Source organism: Cavia porcellus, unplaced genomic scaffold (genome assembly GCF_034190915.1).
Source record: "Cavia porcellus strain 051 isolate PalLab524CR breed Dunkin Hartley unplaced genomic scaffold, mCavPor4.1 scaffold_7, whole genome shotgun sequence".
Classification (NCBI taxonomy): domain Eukaryota; kingdom Metazoa; phylum Chordata; class Mammalia; order Rodentia; family Caviidae; genus Cavia; species Cavia porcellus.
In genome coordinates, this window is record NW_026947490.1 from 49,151,569 (window position 1) to 49,166,952 (window position 15,384).

At 40.3% G+C, this 15,384-nt stretch overlaps 2 protein-coding genes across 3 annotated transcripts in view; one reads left to right on the top strand and one right to left on the bottom strand.

Moving 5' to 3' along the window:
* The window catches only part of Sdhc (succinate dehydrogenase complex subunit C), a 35,916-nt gene extending 25,541 nt beyond the window's left edge, over positions 1–10,375 (top strand). Inside the window, exons 5-6 of the mRNA XM_003466690.5 lie at positions 5,459–5,622; positions 9,498–10,375. Coding sequence (XP_003466738.2) covers positions 5,459–5,622; positions 9,498–9,602 — 269 coding nt within the window. The 3' untranslated portion in view covers positions 9,603–10,375. The remainder of the gene's footprint in view (positions 1–5,458; positions 5,623–9,497) is intronic.
* A 1,264-nt stretch (positions 10,376–11,639) lies between these two features.
* Positions 11,640–15,384, bottom strand: Cfap126 (cilia and flagella associated protein 126). 2 transcript variants are annotated; one of them, XM_063253561.1, is made up of 5 exons: positions 14,458–15,384; positions 13,489–13,551; positions 13,068–13,176; positions 12,449–12,625; positions 11,640–12,052 (listed from the first exon to the last, which is right to left on the bottom strand). In XM_063253561.1, the coding sequence occupies exons 1-5, from the start codon at positions 14,616–14,618 to the stop codon at positions 11,762–11,764; spliced, it is 801 nt and encodes a 266-aa protein (XP_063109631.1). In that variant the 5' UTR covers positions 14,619–15,384; the 3' UTR covers positions 11,640–11,761. The 2 variants fall into 2 exon arrangements, with proteins under 2 accessions (XP_063109631.1, XP_003466739.2); XM_003466691.5 differs by having other exon boundaries at positions 13,068–13,148; positions 14,458–15,375.

The following is a 15,384-nucleotide window of genomic DNA, read 5'->3' on the forward strand; positions in this document are numbered from 1 at the left end:
GAGGGCCAGAGTTATAGCTCAGCAGCACAGGCATCTGCCTGGTACATGCAAGGTTCTGAGTTTGATTCCCAGTAGGAAGGAAGGGAGGGAGGGAGAGAGGGAGGAAGGAAGGAAAGAAGGAAGAAAGAAAGAAAAAGACATTGAGTTGCTTTTAGTGTGCTATATCATCATTTCCTTTTCTTCTTACAATAATACCTACTTACAGTGGTGAGAATTTAAAGTTCTAATACAGGCATGGTGGTGATTATTATTTTTGTTAATAATTAGAATAATTAATCATGTACTCATGAGAAAATGTCAATGGTTTGTAGTTAAAAATCCCATCCTAAATCCTTCGCATTTCATGACTGCTTTTAGTTCATGCATTACCAAGATAGAATGACTTGGAAAAACTGATTATTACCAGAACAGAATGCTACTCAGACATGCCTTACTTCACCTCATCACATGAATACTTCGTGACCCTGAGAGAGAGATTGTAGGGAAGCAGGTGAGCAGAACACATCATGGTGAGATTAGTATGACAACACTTCAGATAAGAGAGCAATCAGCTGCTATCAACCTGATTTTTAATCACCACTTAGCTTCATCACCTAGGCTCTTCTGGATGTTTTCATTTTCATTTGCAGTGACATCTCAGGGGCTTGCTAAGAAGAAGTGTCTGAAAGAGCTTTTTGATGGCTTTGGAAGTGGCACTAGGACTTACTGACAGGGTGCACATTTCCATATATAGCATTTAACTACTGTGGAGTCAGCAAGAGCTGGTCTTGGCAGCCATGCAGAAGCACCATTTAATTTGTCTAAATGATTATATGGGACAGTGTCAGTGACTTTGTTTTCCCATTTTAAACCATTTTGCTATTAAAGGAGTCTACTCTGGCACTTGGGTTCTAAGAGTGGAGGCTGTTTCCTGTTTCTTAGTATACTGGGCATCAGCAGAGGGTTTAGTAAACCTTGTTGAATTTCTTCTTACATATTTTTCTGACATGATGAAGAAAAGTTTGGATAAAGTAACTTTTGATTGAAGTCATTTCTGTTTGAAAGGTGAGCCTTATTTTTGAAAAAATAGAAAGGTAGCCAGCCAACATGATCTGTCTTCTAATTAAATCCATGTTGGAATTGTGTAATGATCCCAAATCTCCTAGAACTCCCAGACACATTGTCTAAAAACCTTGTTTTCTGACTACAGAAACATTGTAGACAATTAAAACATTCTGGAAAAGTTCTCCATAATGGCAGCATCAGAACTAACCACCATGCTGATGTATGCCAGGAACTTTGGTTTCATTTGAGCTATGTGTGTATGTGTGTATTTTTTGTTTGTTTGTTTAAAGATTGAACCCATAAGAAAAACCACCTATTTCAAATACAGTTATTACTCAGCCATTATTTATTAAACATTTACATAATTACTTAGTCCTTATAACAGTCTTAAAAACTAGGATTTCCCATTTAACAGTTGATGATACTAAGGCTCAAAAACAAGTTTATCTAAATATGCTTAGTATAGTACTTAAATGATAAGGCTGGGACTTAAACCCTGAACTCAGAAATCTACCTACTAATGCTATACTTTTTTCCTAAGCACTTTAAATTCCTGATTCTTAATTGTCCTTTTAGAACTGGTGATAAAATCTACATAGGTAGTGGTGAAGGCAGAATTCTCTTTCAGAGTTCCCTTAGCCCTGCCAACCATATCTTTCATTTTGGGGCTTATGTTCTTAGCAGTATAAATATAATTCTGTGCTTGGTGTGGTGGCACACACCTATAATCTCAGCATTCTTGGAGGCTGAGGCAGGAGGATCTATATGAATTCAAGACCAGCCTGAACTTCTTAGACCCTGTTTCATAAGTAAATACATAAGTAATTCAACCAAATGTGATTCTGTTGTTTCCTTTACTTTTGGTAGGTTAAGTCGGTGTGCTTTTTTTTCAGGATTTCCTCAAGAAAGTGCTAGGGAAAGTATCAAAAGATTTTGAATACAAATTAGTGGGAACTGGTTGCAGGAGGAAGCAAAATATGTCATATACATAAGGTTAGATGGGTGTATCAAAAACTAAGCTAGAGAAAAATGTAATTCTTAGTAATTCTAAGAATTCTTAATAATTCTTAATTATTCCAGTATTTGTTTTTGGATAAATCTAAAAGTTTCCCGTGCTGTGCTCAAACTTTTGATCCTTCAGTTTCCCAGAGTACTGGAATTACGAGCGTGTGCCATCCACCTGACTTCTTTTCTACTTTTTTTTTTTTTTTTTGTCTTTTTCGTTTTTATCGGTACCAGGGATTGAACTCACGACTGCCTTCTTGCAAGGCAGGCGCTTATGCCACTGAGCTAAATCCCCAGCCCCTTCTTTTCTACTTTTGATAGAGTTGTATGTATAAGTAGTATTTTACTAGCCAGCTATGCATGGTAGTACATCCCAGCACTCTGGGGGACTCAGGTGGGAAGATCATAAGTTCAAAGGCAGCCTGGACAACTTAGTGAGACCCCATCTCAGAATAAAAGAAAAAAATTTTAAAAGGCTGGGTCGTAACTCAGTGCATGTTCAATTTTCTGTACTGAAAAAAACAAAATACAGAACAAAAAACTGAAAAGAAACAAATACTACAAATAAACTACATAGCTGAACATGTTTTAGACTGAGTGCCACCAGTTGTGACTTATAGTTTAAGTCAGGGAAGACGTAAGAAAGACTTCTGCCTTTATCAACAGTGATAATTTTTTTAAAAAAGGTATTCTTTAGGGTAGCAGAGCAGTCTTTCATTTAACATGTGCTTCCTTTTTCTTATGTCCTTTTTTCTCGGTACATTTAATCAGTTTATATCTTTCTTCATACTGTGAACTCTCAAAGGGTGGAAAAGTTAGCTTGCTACCAGAATCAATCCTTTGCTCTGTAGGCAAAGAAATTTGACTTTGTTCAATATTTATTCAGCTCTGTGGACTGATTCACTAAGAAACTTGATACTATAAACAGAATGCCCATTTAGAATTTACCATGAGAGGGAATATAACTCAGTAATTGCTTTGCATGTGTGAGACCTGTTTTGATCCCTAGTACTTCAAACAGAAGACTTACAGTGAGAAAATTTGTACTATTTCCAGAGATGTAAGTTGTCTTCCCTACAAGCAAGTGGATGTGGGGAACCATATTTTAATCCTCAGGTGTCTGGTAAGCATGTAATCAAAACAAAGATTGGTTGATCTTAATAGCTAGGGCCACTGATCCTGTGTATCTGTTTTCTACTCAACATTTCTGCTGTGTGTACTTACTGGCTCTGGTATAAGACATGTTTTCCTCTGAACAATGAGATATATTGCCTAGGTTTTTTTTGTTTTTTTGTATTTTCCTTTTTATCGGTACTGGGGATCGAACTCACAACTGCCTGCTTTACAAGGCAGGCGCTTATGCCACTGAGCTAAATCCCTGGCCCCCTATTGCCTAGTTTTTTTCATGGATCTTCTTTTATAGGTGCTATACAGATCAGTCAACATGTATCATTTTAAGAACAAAATAAAGAATAATGTCATGTATTAATGATAAGCTAGCTGGGCATGGTGATGCATGCTTGTAATCCCAGCACTGAGGAAGCTGAGGCAGGAGGCATCACCACAAGTTTGAGGCCATTGTGGGCTACATAGTTGAGTTTAAGGCCAGTCTGAACTATATAGCAGGACCCTGTCTCAAAACAAAAACCGTAAAACCTCTACCAAAGCCCTATAAGCTTTCTTAGTTAAAAATCACAATTCTGGGGTTGGGGATTTAGCTCAGTGGCCTAAGTACCTGCCTGGCAAGCATGAGGTCATGAGTTCAATCCCAGTACTCAAAAAATCAAATCAAGTCAAATCACAATTCCTTTTTTTTAAATCTTTTTGAGACTGTTTTATGCTGTTTAGGCTGGCCTTGAGCTCACTTTGTAGCCCAGGCTGGTCTTGAATGTACAACAGTCCTCTTGCCTCAGTCTTCGAAGTGCTGGGATTACAGGCGTGTGCCATCAAACTTAAGCAGGTGCTGTGCCACAGAGCTATATCCCCAGCCCTGAAATGTCTAAAATTCTTAACCATGAGCTGGGGATTTAGCTCAGCAGCATAAGCACCTGCCTTGCAAGTGTGTGGTCATGAGTTTGATCCCCGGTACGGGTAAAAAAGAAAAAAAAAATTTTTTTTAAAAAGATTCTTGACCATTTTTTAATGGTCATGGTGGTGCTTTTATTGTGTTGTGTTTTTGTTTATTTGTTTGTTTTGGGGGACTAGGTCTTACTCTGCAGTTCAGGCTTATCTTGAACTCACCATGTAACCCAAAATGGCCTTGAACTCATGGGTTCCTCCTGCCTCTCAAGTGATGTTTACAAGTATGTGCCACCATTCCAGGTTATCCTGGACATTTCTTATAGATGGAAGTATATGATACAAATTTGTGATTGGTGGGGCTGGGGATTTAGCTCAGTGGGATAAGCACCTGCCTTGCAAGCAGGTGGTCATGAGTTCAATCCCTGGTACCAAAAAAAAAAAAAAAAAAAAAAAAAAAAGTTAAAAAAAAATTTGTGATTGGCTACTTTGACTTGGCATGTTTTCAAAGTTCACTCAAGTTGTACCATTTCTTTTTATGGCCAAATACCATTCTCTTGTAGGGATATACCATATTTAATTTACCCACTCATCATTTGTAGACATTTTGATTTTTCCATTTTGGGGTTATTGTGAATAATGCTGCCATGAACATCTGCATACAGCTTTTTGTATGGACATGTTTTTCTTTTCTGGCAGAGGAGTGAAATTGCTGCATCATATTTGAAATCTGTTTACATTTTAAAGAGCTTTTATATTCTCTAAAATAACCAATTCTCATCTCTGCTCAGTGCTGGAGTAGGTTTACATATACACACATCAGTCCCTCATCAAACATGTGACTTACACACATTTCTTTCCATTCTTGGAGGCTGCCTTTTTACCCTTTCTATTTGATAGTATTGTTTGCAGCACAAAATCTTTTAATTTTGATGAAGTCAAATTATATATATATATATTTTTTGTCACTCTGGTTTGAGTTTTACAGTTAAAACATTTAGGTTTCTTACTATTTTGAGCTAAGTTTCTATTGATAGAGATTTGAATGATGTAAAATATTTTCTTTCTTGTCCTAGGGCTGAATATGCTGTTTTTACTCTTTCTACAGGAAGGATGGTACAACAGGGGGTGACTTTGTCAAATCAGGTTTTCATAGAGAGAGAGATTGAAAGGAGGAATGATGTGCCAGGTGTATTGCAAACTGAGACTTCCAGCAGATCCCCAGTGTCCTGTCTCCCACTTAAACTGAAGAACGAGTTCCAATTGTGTCTATTTCAGAATAGTTTAGAATAGTATGAGGTGTCAGGGGCTTTCACAGAACCCAGTTTTGCACATTATCTCAATTATAACTGGAGAGTATTTATAATGGGCTACCTGGTTTTCTTCTCAGGGGTCTCTCTGTTAGGTGTGTCGGCCCTGTTGCTTCCTGGGAACTTTGAGTCTTACTTGGAAGTTGTGAAGTCTTTGTGTCTGGGACCAACACTGATCTATTCAGCCAAGTTTACACTCGCCTTCCCACTCATGTATCACACCTGGAATGGGATCCGTCACTTGGTAAGTTAATTGTGGATCTGAATATTTTCTTAGTGGAAGTGCTGGTCATCATGATTCAGGCCTGTAATCTCAGCATTGAGGAAGCCAAAGTAGTGTAACAGTGTAATCACTGTGTCACACACAATTGAAGATTGAATTCAAGGACAAGGGAGGTAGACAGGAAGAAAGTTTATTAAGAAGAGACAAATAGTTCACAGTAGTCAGGATGGGCCCCAGGAGTAGGTTGCCAAGGAGACTCTTTAGTTTTTATGTGAAAAGATGACTGCAGCTCAGACCACTCTGAGTCCAACTCAGGTCAATCTGTTAGACTAAAACAAGCTTACTTATGGCAATTGCAAAGCTCTGAGTTGGATTCCTGGTACTGAAAAATAAAAAATAAGCTTACTTAAACTGGAAATGGGCCAGATGTGTTGACACATGCCTGTAGTCCCAGCACTTTGCAGCCTAATCTAGAATTATCCCCATGAAGTCAAGGTTAGCCTGATCTATATAGCAAGAGCTTATCACAAAAACAAAACTCCTAGAAATGAGCCTATGAGGATTCAGGGCATGTAGTATGTTTGCAAGGTGCTTCTTGGCCACTCTCCTGTTTAAGTGTTTTAATTAAAGAGCAAAGTGAAAAGGAAAAACCATTTTCCAGATGAGTAGGAGCAGAATTTGTCACAGTGGTCATCCATCACCTTGATTATTACCTTGCTTGGACTTAATCGTTCCCCCTCATTCTTAGTAACTCTTGACCTCAGGCTCCTTCCTATCTGACTAAGGCCTTGTCATCCTGATTCTACCTTGGCCCTAGTGCTCTCTAGCTGCCTGCTGCCTTCATCCTAACTTGCTTGTCTATAATAGTAAGAGCACTGCTCTTCAAGGTCAGCCTAGGGTACATAGCAAGACCCTATCTTTCTCAAACAAATAAATACATAGCGTACATGCTTACATACAAACAAACAAAAGACAATTCTGGATGAAGTGAGTACAGAGGCTGAGAAGATTCTTTTCTGTTTCTTCCCTTTTCATCTGTTTTGTTTTGTTTTGTTTTAAACGCAAGGTGAGGATTGATCCCAGGCCTCAGGGTTGCTAGGCACTTGCTATAACACTAATTCCTAGAGCTATTCCTAGGGTTAATAGTGCTGAATCTTTACTCAAGGTCATTTTGGGGAAAATTAAACAAGACTCTGTTTACTTTCCTTAATGGGCATAGGCCAAGCAGATATTTAGTTTCTTTGAGAACTTTCCCAGTCTTAAGAGGGATGCTATTAAAAGCAACTGCTCAAACTAGGTCAGTGTCTGGCATAGAAGACATATTTATTATGTAAATATGAATTGGTACCTTTTGTCTGTTAAGCACTGTTCTAGACACAGGTGAGGGGCTCTCACTTATAAGCTTAGTACACACATCTACTGCTTTCTGGGCTCAAATACATTACTTTTGTTACCTTGATAATAGATTTTGTTAACCTTGTCTGTTCCTTTTGAGTGATCAGTGAGAATAGGCCAACTTGCACAGAAACCAGATTCCAGTGGTCCCAGGTTTTAATTTTGGGTCTAGGAGTCTTTTGATGGGCTGAAAGCTGTCCACATTGCCACCTGTGTGATCTTGGTATCAGCTCAAAACTGATGTCTCTGTGTCTCTTAGTCAAACCTGTCCCGTGTCACAGATCAGTCTGTCAAATCAGCACTTAGGGATTCCATAAATTTGTGGCCTCCTTATCCCTAGATTTACATGCTACCTCAAGAAGACAATTAAAATTTTAGCCCTTCTAGTTTTCCATTACTTGCGATCCTGAGCCATCTGTCAGATGGATGTTTTTACATTAATTTGATCCTTTGTAACTTCTGCATCAGCACCTTGGGGCAAGCACTTTCTGGATTTCAGTCTGGTCCAATAGACAGCTTAATTAAATAAAAAGAAGTGAGTGTCTGACCTATTAAATTAAGTGTGTTTATCAATTGTTCCCTGAGGTGATATTTGATTTGATTTAAAAGGACTTCTCACTTCCCTCAGGGGAAGAGAATGGAGAGGGAGGGCATTTCCATTAATGACTTTATTCCACAGAACAAAGCTTTCCAAAGAAGGTCAGCTGACCAGCTTCTTCCATTCGCGTCCTAGCTCAAGCATGGATTTGCCACCACGTGTGCTTTTGTTCAGTACAGGGAGAGGGCAGGAATGAGGTTTTATGAAGTCCCAGGCCTCACTCTGCTTTATTGCCCCTGTTCCTGTTTATGATGATAATCTCTTTCTTGAGACAAATAAAGAAATGGAAGGCTTTTTCTTAAATCTTTAAATCTGCTTTCCTTTTTTCTTCTAACAAAGACTGGCTCTGGGTTCTAGTCAGACTTTTAACTGTTTCCTGGACAGTCTGTTTTGGCCTCTGAGCTTGGAAGTTGCCTGACCAGCAGAACTAATGGGGGCTGGAAAGTGGTATTGATGTAAGAGTGGGAGCACTCTAGACTGTCCTCCTACCATCTCCACTCAGTGGGAGTCAGTTTATTGCAAAACACTGTGTGCCTCCACAAGCAAGTCAGCTCTCTGTGGGATGTGCCCGGTTCCTGATCTGATTCAGGGATTGAGATAAGGACATGGTCTCACCTTGTTCCCCTCACCTACTACCAAGCTTTTCTCTAAAGTTACTCCTAGCTTAGTCAGTTTGATATGCAGAATAACTTGTAGGAAATGTGTGTGTTAAGGCAGCTGTGTGTGGAAAATATAGAACTGGAAGGCTTTTTCTTATGCTTTAATTTGGAAAAGCTAGCCACGTTTGTGTTCATGTAGGAAAGATGGCTGTGGTTGTGTGTCACCTGATGTAGAGTTTTCAAACAAAAACAAAATTTTGTCAGACACTTCTGCTTGAAAAGCAAATTAAAAAAGAGAGAGACAGAGAGAGAAAGAAAGAAAGAAAAAAACCAGATTGTTCACAAATGAAAGCATTCATGAACCGAGGAATCACTATCATATGTTAATATCCTTAGAGCACAAGGGAGTCTAGTTAATGGGTTTTGACATAATGGATAGAAAACTAATTTAGTGGGTTGCTACCAAAAAGGAGAAATGTAAACAGAAAATATGAATGCAGCACACATTAGTAATGGTAAAAATCGTTTGCTGTTTCATGAATTTTTGCTATGATATGTATACATCTCTATGGGGTTCTAGTCTAAAAGATACTTCTTATTGGGATCATTGTCAAAACAAAATTGAGAAATAGTATTCTATAGAAGTGTTTTCTCTAAAAAGGAATTCTGTGAGTGACCATATCATGAATATTATGTACCCTTTTAGAGATCAACCATGTGCATTCATAAATTATTTGAGAATATGGCAGTTAAATGCTTGAAAATTTTATATGAGGGAGCCATTATATAGCTTCGCAGCACAGTGCCTGCCCGGCACATGCAAGGTCCTGAGTACAATTCCTAGTACAAAAGAAGAAAAAAAGGAAGTAAAGAGGGAAAGAAGGAAGGAAGGAAAAAAGGAAGAAAAGAAGGAAGGGAGGAAGGAAAAAAATAAATTTATATGAGCACAGAACTTTTCCCCCCATGGTGCCATAAACCATTATACAGAACCAAGTTTTGGGGGAAACACCCTTTGGGCAAACACTGACCTAGCTATGTTGTCATGAGGAAAAGTTGTATCTTTTTAGTCAGGAAGCTATTGTGTGTAGAGTTTGGTATTCTAGAGAATTCCTCACCACCACATAATAGGACTAGAGTTTCTATCCCTGGCAGAGTGGGTGGTGGATACTTTTGAGAAGGGAAAAGGTAAGAAGTAAGGGTATGAGTACTTTTCTCTAGAATCATGCATGTAAAAAATTCTAAGACAGGAGCTAGGAAAGTGATCAGGGTCCTGATCAGTGAATTTATTTTTCCTTTTTCTACAGATGTGGGACCTGGGAAAAGGCCTGAAGACTGCCCAGCTCTACCAGTCTGGGGTGGCTGTCTTGGTTCTTTCTGTGTTGTCCTCTGCAGGGCTGGCAGCCATGTGAAGAGCTGACGTTCCCAGCATCATCTTCCTACAAATTAATTGTCACAAACTGCTTCACCCCTGATTGTCGCTCTTATTTCCAGCCAGCAAAGTTCCCTGATCTGTTTTGATCCTTCTGTGTTTGCAGATCCCACTTAGCTCAGTAGACTGGCTTGTAAAACCACAATAGCAGCAAGGGTCCAGTTTTTTCCTTGTTTCTCACATGGAATAGCTGTAAAAATGCCCTTTTCTTACCCACAGCTTACAGCCTACTCTGGGCCTAGAAGCCTTTTTTTCTCTCCACATTGGACTTTGATTTGTGCTGAGGGTCAGCTTTTGGCTCCTTCTTCCTGAGACAGTAGAAACAATGCCAGCTCTATGGCTTCTGCCATGGGGGCTGGGGGGTGAGGCTTTGGGTGCCACTGCCTGTGGGTTGCTGGCTTAAAGGACAGTTCTGTTCATTGGTCAGAGCCCAGGGTCTTTAGCACCCACACAGTGTGACTGAAAGAAGGGAGGTGGGGATGGAAGGGAATTGTCCTGGCCCAGCTAGAGGGAGATAAAAAGGATGGGTTGGTTCTCAGAGCAGGTGCCCTAGGAAAAAGACACATAGCTTTTTAGAAGAGGAAAATCCAAAAAATGATCATTAACTATTTTAAGGTTTTTTTTAAATCTCTGGTTGGTTTTCATTTTGTTTTGTTTTTGCATTTATGGAAAAAAAAAAACCCTTTAAATGTCATGTTTTCTAATCCAAGTTGATGTACCATCTTTTCTGAAATAATTAAAATACTCCTTTTATCTTTGACTCTCCTTAAATCTAGAAAAATCAAGAGATGGTAAAGGTGCTAACCTCCACCCCAACCCTGTGACCTTTCCTAGCAGGGAAACAGTTTGTCCTACAGCTGACCGACCCACTGGAAAAATTTTCAGAAGATCAAATACAAGTAGCCAGAGATTTAAATATAGAGGATCCTCAGAAAAGGCAAGATGATGGGAAAAAAACTTGCTGCTTTTATGGGAAGAAAACTTGCTGCCTTTATAATCCATATAGATCGGGCTTTTGGGTCCCTAAATCCCTTGGCAGGAGCTCTGTCTTGATAATCTTTGCAAACTCTGGAGTAAGAAATCCATCTTCCTGCCCTTATGAGTTGTTGGCCAACTAGTTCACTGCAGTTTGGAGAGGAATGGCTGTGGCATTAGCCTATGTCAGGTGGGCAAGAAGTCCTTGCCTAAGATGGTGGGATCTGCTGCCGCGGCAGGCTGTGCTACATAGTCTGCCCTTTTTGCTAGGCGCGTCCTTGGACGTCTTGTACTCTTCCTGCAGCTTAACCGGCTCTCCTCTACTTTGTCCTTTGAGGGAAGGACAGATGTTCACAAGGCAACTCTTTGGCATTAGAATTAGGAAAATGCTTGGCAGGGGCATTATATTTAACACTGCCAGGAAAATGCAGAATGGGGTCAATGATAAACATATTTTGGGAACTGGAAAATAGGGGACATCGTGACTTTTTTGTTTTTTGATAGCTTTTTACCATTCCACAGCTGGAAGAGAAAGCAAGTAGGTAGCAGTGCAGTTTTTCTGTCCTAAGTTTCTACTTACCATCACTTTATTTTTCTTCTGTGTCTTCTGTTCACTTCCGTATCTTCAGATTTCCAAGTATATATACTTTTGATATAAAGTCTTAGGCAGGATGGCATCTTCTGCCATGTGTGTATGTGTGAACCCAGGACACATTCTAGACAGGTACTCTATCATGGAGCTCCATCCCCAGCTCCTGCCTCCCTTCCACTATCTCCAAACACACACTTCTTCTATACAGTTTTAATTTTGAAATTGTTAGCTACGCATACTCAAGATGAAAAATGAAGGGATAAGAAAAAGGGCTAATTCTTTAAGGTTCTGCCCTTTCACTGTGATAGGATCAATTTTCTCTGGGTCATTTCTGGAGTATAACTGACTCAATCCAAATGTGTTAACCCCCAATCACTGAAGTGTTCTTTTCCCTGCTCTTTTTCCCCCAAACCTCTTCAGTTGAGTTGAGAGAAGAAAATCCAGATCAAGTCAGTCAACAAATGGTATTTATTGTCCAAATTTGCCTTTACTCCTACCCCACAATTTCTCTTTTCCACATTTCTGACCAGGGGATGGCATTCACTTCAGATCAAGGCTTGGACAGATTTTTCTCAGTGTGACCCCTTGATCCCCTCAGAAGTTCCAGGTTTGCAGTTCTGGATTTCAGCAAGATTAGGACCTGCTTTCAGACATACAGGGCTTCCCGGTGGGCTTTCAGGAGAGTTGAGTGGGGTTTGGGGACCTGGAGTGTGACCTGCAGAGGGGTGTGAACTTCGAGATTCATCTAGGGAATCAAGACTAGTATTTGGAGAGCTTGGAATTATGGTTGGACATGGTGCTTGTTGTACCATTTTTGTGGCAGACTTCTTCCCGAGTATCTTCTGACAGTCTGCATCATGGGGCTGTCAGGATAGAGTAGAAGAGACATGTTTCTAGCCAGGTCCAAATGATCCCCAGTCCACCACATAATTCTAACTCCATCTTTGCTTACCAGGAGCAAAAAGGACAGTTTGCAAATAAAAATAGTTAAATTGGATTTTCCTAGTCTTCCCTTGAGATTAGATTATTTTCTGAGATGGGAGGAGGGGGAAGTAAAATGTCCTCAGTTCACTCATCCCTTAAGACCTTAGAAAATCATCAGAGGTTAGATAGGATAAAACGAATTTAGTCAGAGCTTCCCTTGCAGGGGGGAGAGGTGGCAAAACACTGCATGTTCTTTTTTTTTTTTTTTTTTTTTTTTTTTCTAGTTTGAAAGCAAGTAGAGACAGTAGGGTTTAAGGTTAGATGAGAATAGATACCTTGCCTAAGATTGCAGGGCACGGCCCATTAGAGGCCTTGAGAAAGTCAGGATTTTTCTGTATCCATTTGGTGAGCGAGGCAGCATCAGCAGTTGTCCGGGCAGTCATTGTCACCCGAGCAGGGGGTATCTTCAGAGGCATTTGCCAGGTGCCCATGAAGGAACCCCAGGGACTTGCCTGAAAGGAAAAGGGACTCAGGGATTTCTCACTGTCCTAACAGTCCTCCTGTTCCTAGGATCTTTCTTGGTCTTAACTGCCATTCTTAAACCTTTGGGAATGCATGGTAATGAAACAAGCTGAAAGCATAATCTCCCCCACTCTCTCCTGTCCCTCATTTAGGTTACCCTAATCTTTTATACCCTTCGCTCAACCAGTTTAAACTTTACATCTTAAGGCCAATTGTGGCAAAAGAGACATCGTCACCTGAAGACATTGATTTCCTCAGATCATTTATCCACTTAAGGACTTGTGTGTGTGAAGCACAAATCTGCCCTGTTGGATAAACTGTTTGAAACTTGGAGAATTCACCTGTCCATGTGATTTAGATTGCACTTTAATTTTCTAGGTTAGTGCCTCAATTCTTTATTCTTGTTGATAGGAATAGAGACAGGTATCTTACCTTGGAACGGGGCACAGAAGGCAACAGATGACCACGATCATTGGCAATAATCTGAGTGTAGCCTTCATGGGAAGAGATGCTCTGGGGTGGAAGTAGGGGAGAAGTGTGCCTGTGAGTGAAAGGAGGAAAGCAACAGCAGCAACAAAGAGGGAGGACCTATCTGAAGGGCTGGAGTAAAGGTTAGGGGGAGGAGAGGAGGACACTTAGAGAAGGCTCAGAAGTCTGGTGGCAAGAAATTAACGATGTAAAGAACCATAAACTAGGGGCTGGGGATTTAGCTCAGCGGCATAAGCGCCTGCCTTGCAAGCAAGCAGTTGTGAGTTCGATCCCTGGTACCGATAAAAACGAAAAAGACCAAACAAAAAAAAAAAAAAAAAAAGAACCATAAACTGCCCTTGTAGGAGTGCTGAACTTGGAGTACCTGTTTTGTCGGCTTGGCAAGAGACCAATTCTGCAGATAGGTGGGTGAGAAAGCTTTTTCATACTGTGAAGACAAAGATGAGGAGACCTGTGAGGCCCAAAGGCCCTAGTTCAGGAAATGATGAGGCATGGTTTCTTAGATTTGAAAAACAATGGCCTGAAACATGTAGATACTAATTTAGTGTACCAGGGGTGCAATCTGGTTCAGGCGTATGCTGTTCCACAAACAGCCATAGCTACATGTAACTTCTGAGCAGTTGAAACGTGCCTAGCCCAAATTGAGGGGCTTGATAGATATAAAATACACTGGATTTTAAAGACTTAGAATAAAAAAGAAAATGTAAAATATGAGATTATCATGTATGGCCAGGGATATAGTGCTGCCTGGCAAGTGCAAGGTTGTGAGTTTGATCCCCAGTTAAAAAAAAAAAATAATAAGGAGTGTCAAGTAAAAATTGCTGTTTAAAAGTTGAAATGTTGGGGGCTGGGGATTTAGCTCAGCGGCATAAGTGCCTGCCTTGCAAGCAGGCAGTCGTGAGTTCGACCCTGGTACCGATAAAAAGACAAAAAAACAAAACAAAAATAGCTTCTCATCCTAAAGAGTTCTATTTTTCTTAGTATTACAAAAAACATTGTACTCAGTAATTATATTTGGAATTTGACAGAGTTTTATAGAAAAATATTTTTTCTCATGTTAGTATCTATAGAGTATCTTTGACTTTGCTTGTTGATGTGCAAAGCCTATAAAATGTGTATTCTCTAGCCAGTTACAGAAAACAATTGCTGACCTCTAGTTTGCAGTCTACAAATGTGACCCAGAGATCCCTTTTGCTTATCTCAGGGGCCTCCCAACTTTACACTGTCTCCCAGCACTCTTAACATCTCTTCGATGATCACAGTCCAAAGACAGCAGCATCTAGAAGGCAAGATTAAATGTAAAGGAATATGGTAAAGAAGAGAAAGCACTTACCTGGTTGGCACTGTAGTTAGTGGCCATGATCCTGTGCTGTTTACACTCGTTGCCAGGCAACAGCAGAAGGCAGATATCTGGGACTCCCTCCCAATCAGCAGTTTGCTTTGTTTTTTCCTTGGTTCACACTGTTTCCATACTTTATGAAAGTCAGGCTTCATTTTAGAGATGTGTAGGGTTGAGTAAACATTAGAAAATCAGCTGAGTAACAGCCTTCTCTCTCTCTCTCACCCTCTGTCTCCCTCTTTCGTAGCATAACTTAGTTTTCCTTTAAATTCCCAATTTGTGCTTGACTAGCACTTTAACCACATTAACAAACCCTGGAATCCCAAGGACCACTGTCATTGGGCGGTGTGTCCTGATGAACCACAGACTGGAGAGCTAGAAACGGGACTTGTTTGTTCAGCACAAGAACGAAGAAGCTGTAAGGCCTTGAGCTACTGCTGGTTTCACTTAATTGTCTTCACTTCATTGTCTGGCTCATTCGTGTTGTGGAAATTAATAGCCTGGCTTTACAGGGTAAATGAGATGAAGTGAGTAAAGTTTCTAGACAATGTCATAGCAATGTAACAATGGTGTGGCACTTAGGGGAGGGTGTCAATTTGATTGGCTTTGGGATCCCCCTTAGGGGAACTGGTGGTGCACACTTCTGGGTGTTTCTGTGTGTCACAGAGGCCAGCATGGGAGGGATCATCTAGGTCTTGTCCCTTATCTGCCTCTCCAGCACTGTTGCCTTGCTCTGCTTCAAGAGCTGAGCTCTACCATGCTTTCTGCGTGATGTTTCTGCCTTGAAGTCAGCTGCCCATGGGCCAAATCCCCCAAAACATGAGCTAAATTAACTCTTCACCATTTAAATTTAGGTGTTGAGCATTATGCTCCAGAGAACAGACAGCTTATATAACTGGTAAGATACTGTTTATAGGTCTC

Excerpts from the sequence above, each read along its gene's own strand:
- Cfap126 (XM_063253561.1), bottom strand. The coding sequence starts at position 14,618 with ATGAAGCCTGACTTTCATAAAGTATGGAAACAGTGTGAACCAAGGAAA. Across the intron at positions 13,177-13,488 it reads TTGCCAAGCCGACAAAACAG|GCACACTTCTCCCCTACTTC; the intron begins GTACTCCAAGTT and ends TTTCACTCACAG. Across the intron at positions 12,053-12,448 it reads GCCCTGCAATCTTAGGCAAG|CCCCATGATGCAGACTGTCA; the intron begins GTATCTATTCTC and ends CTATCCTGACAG.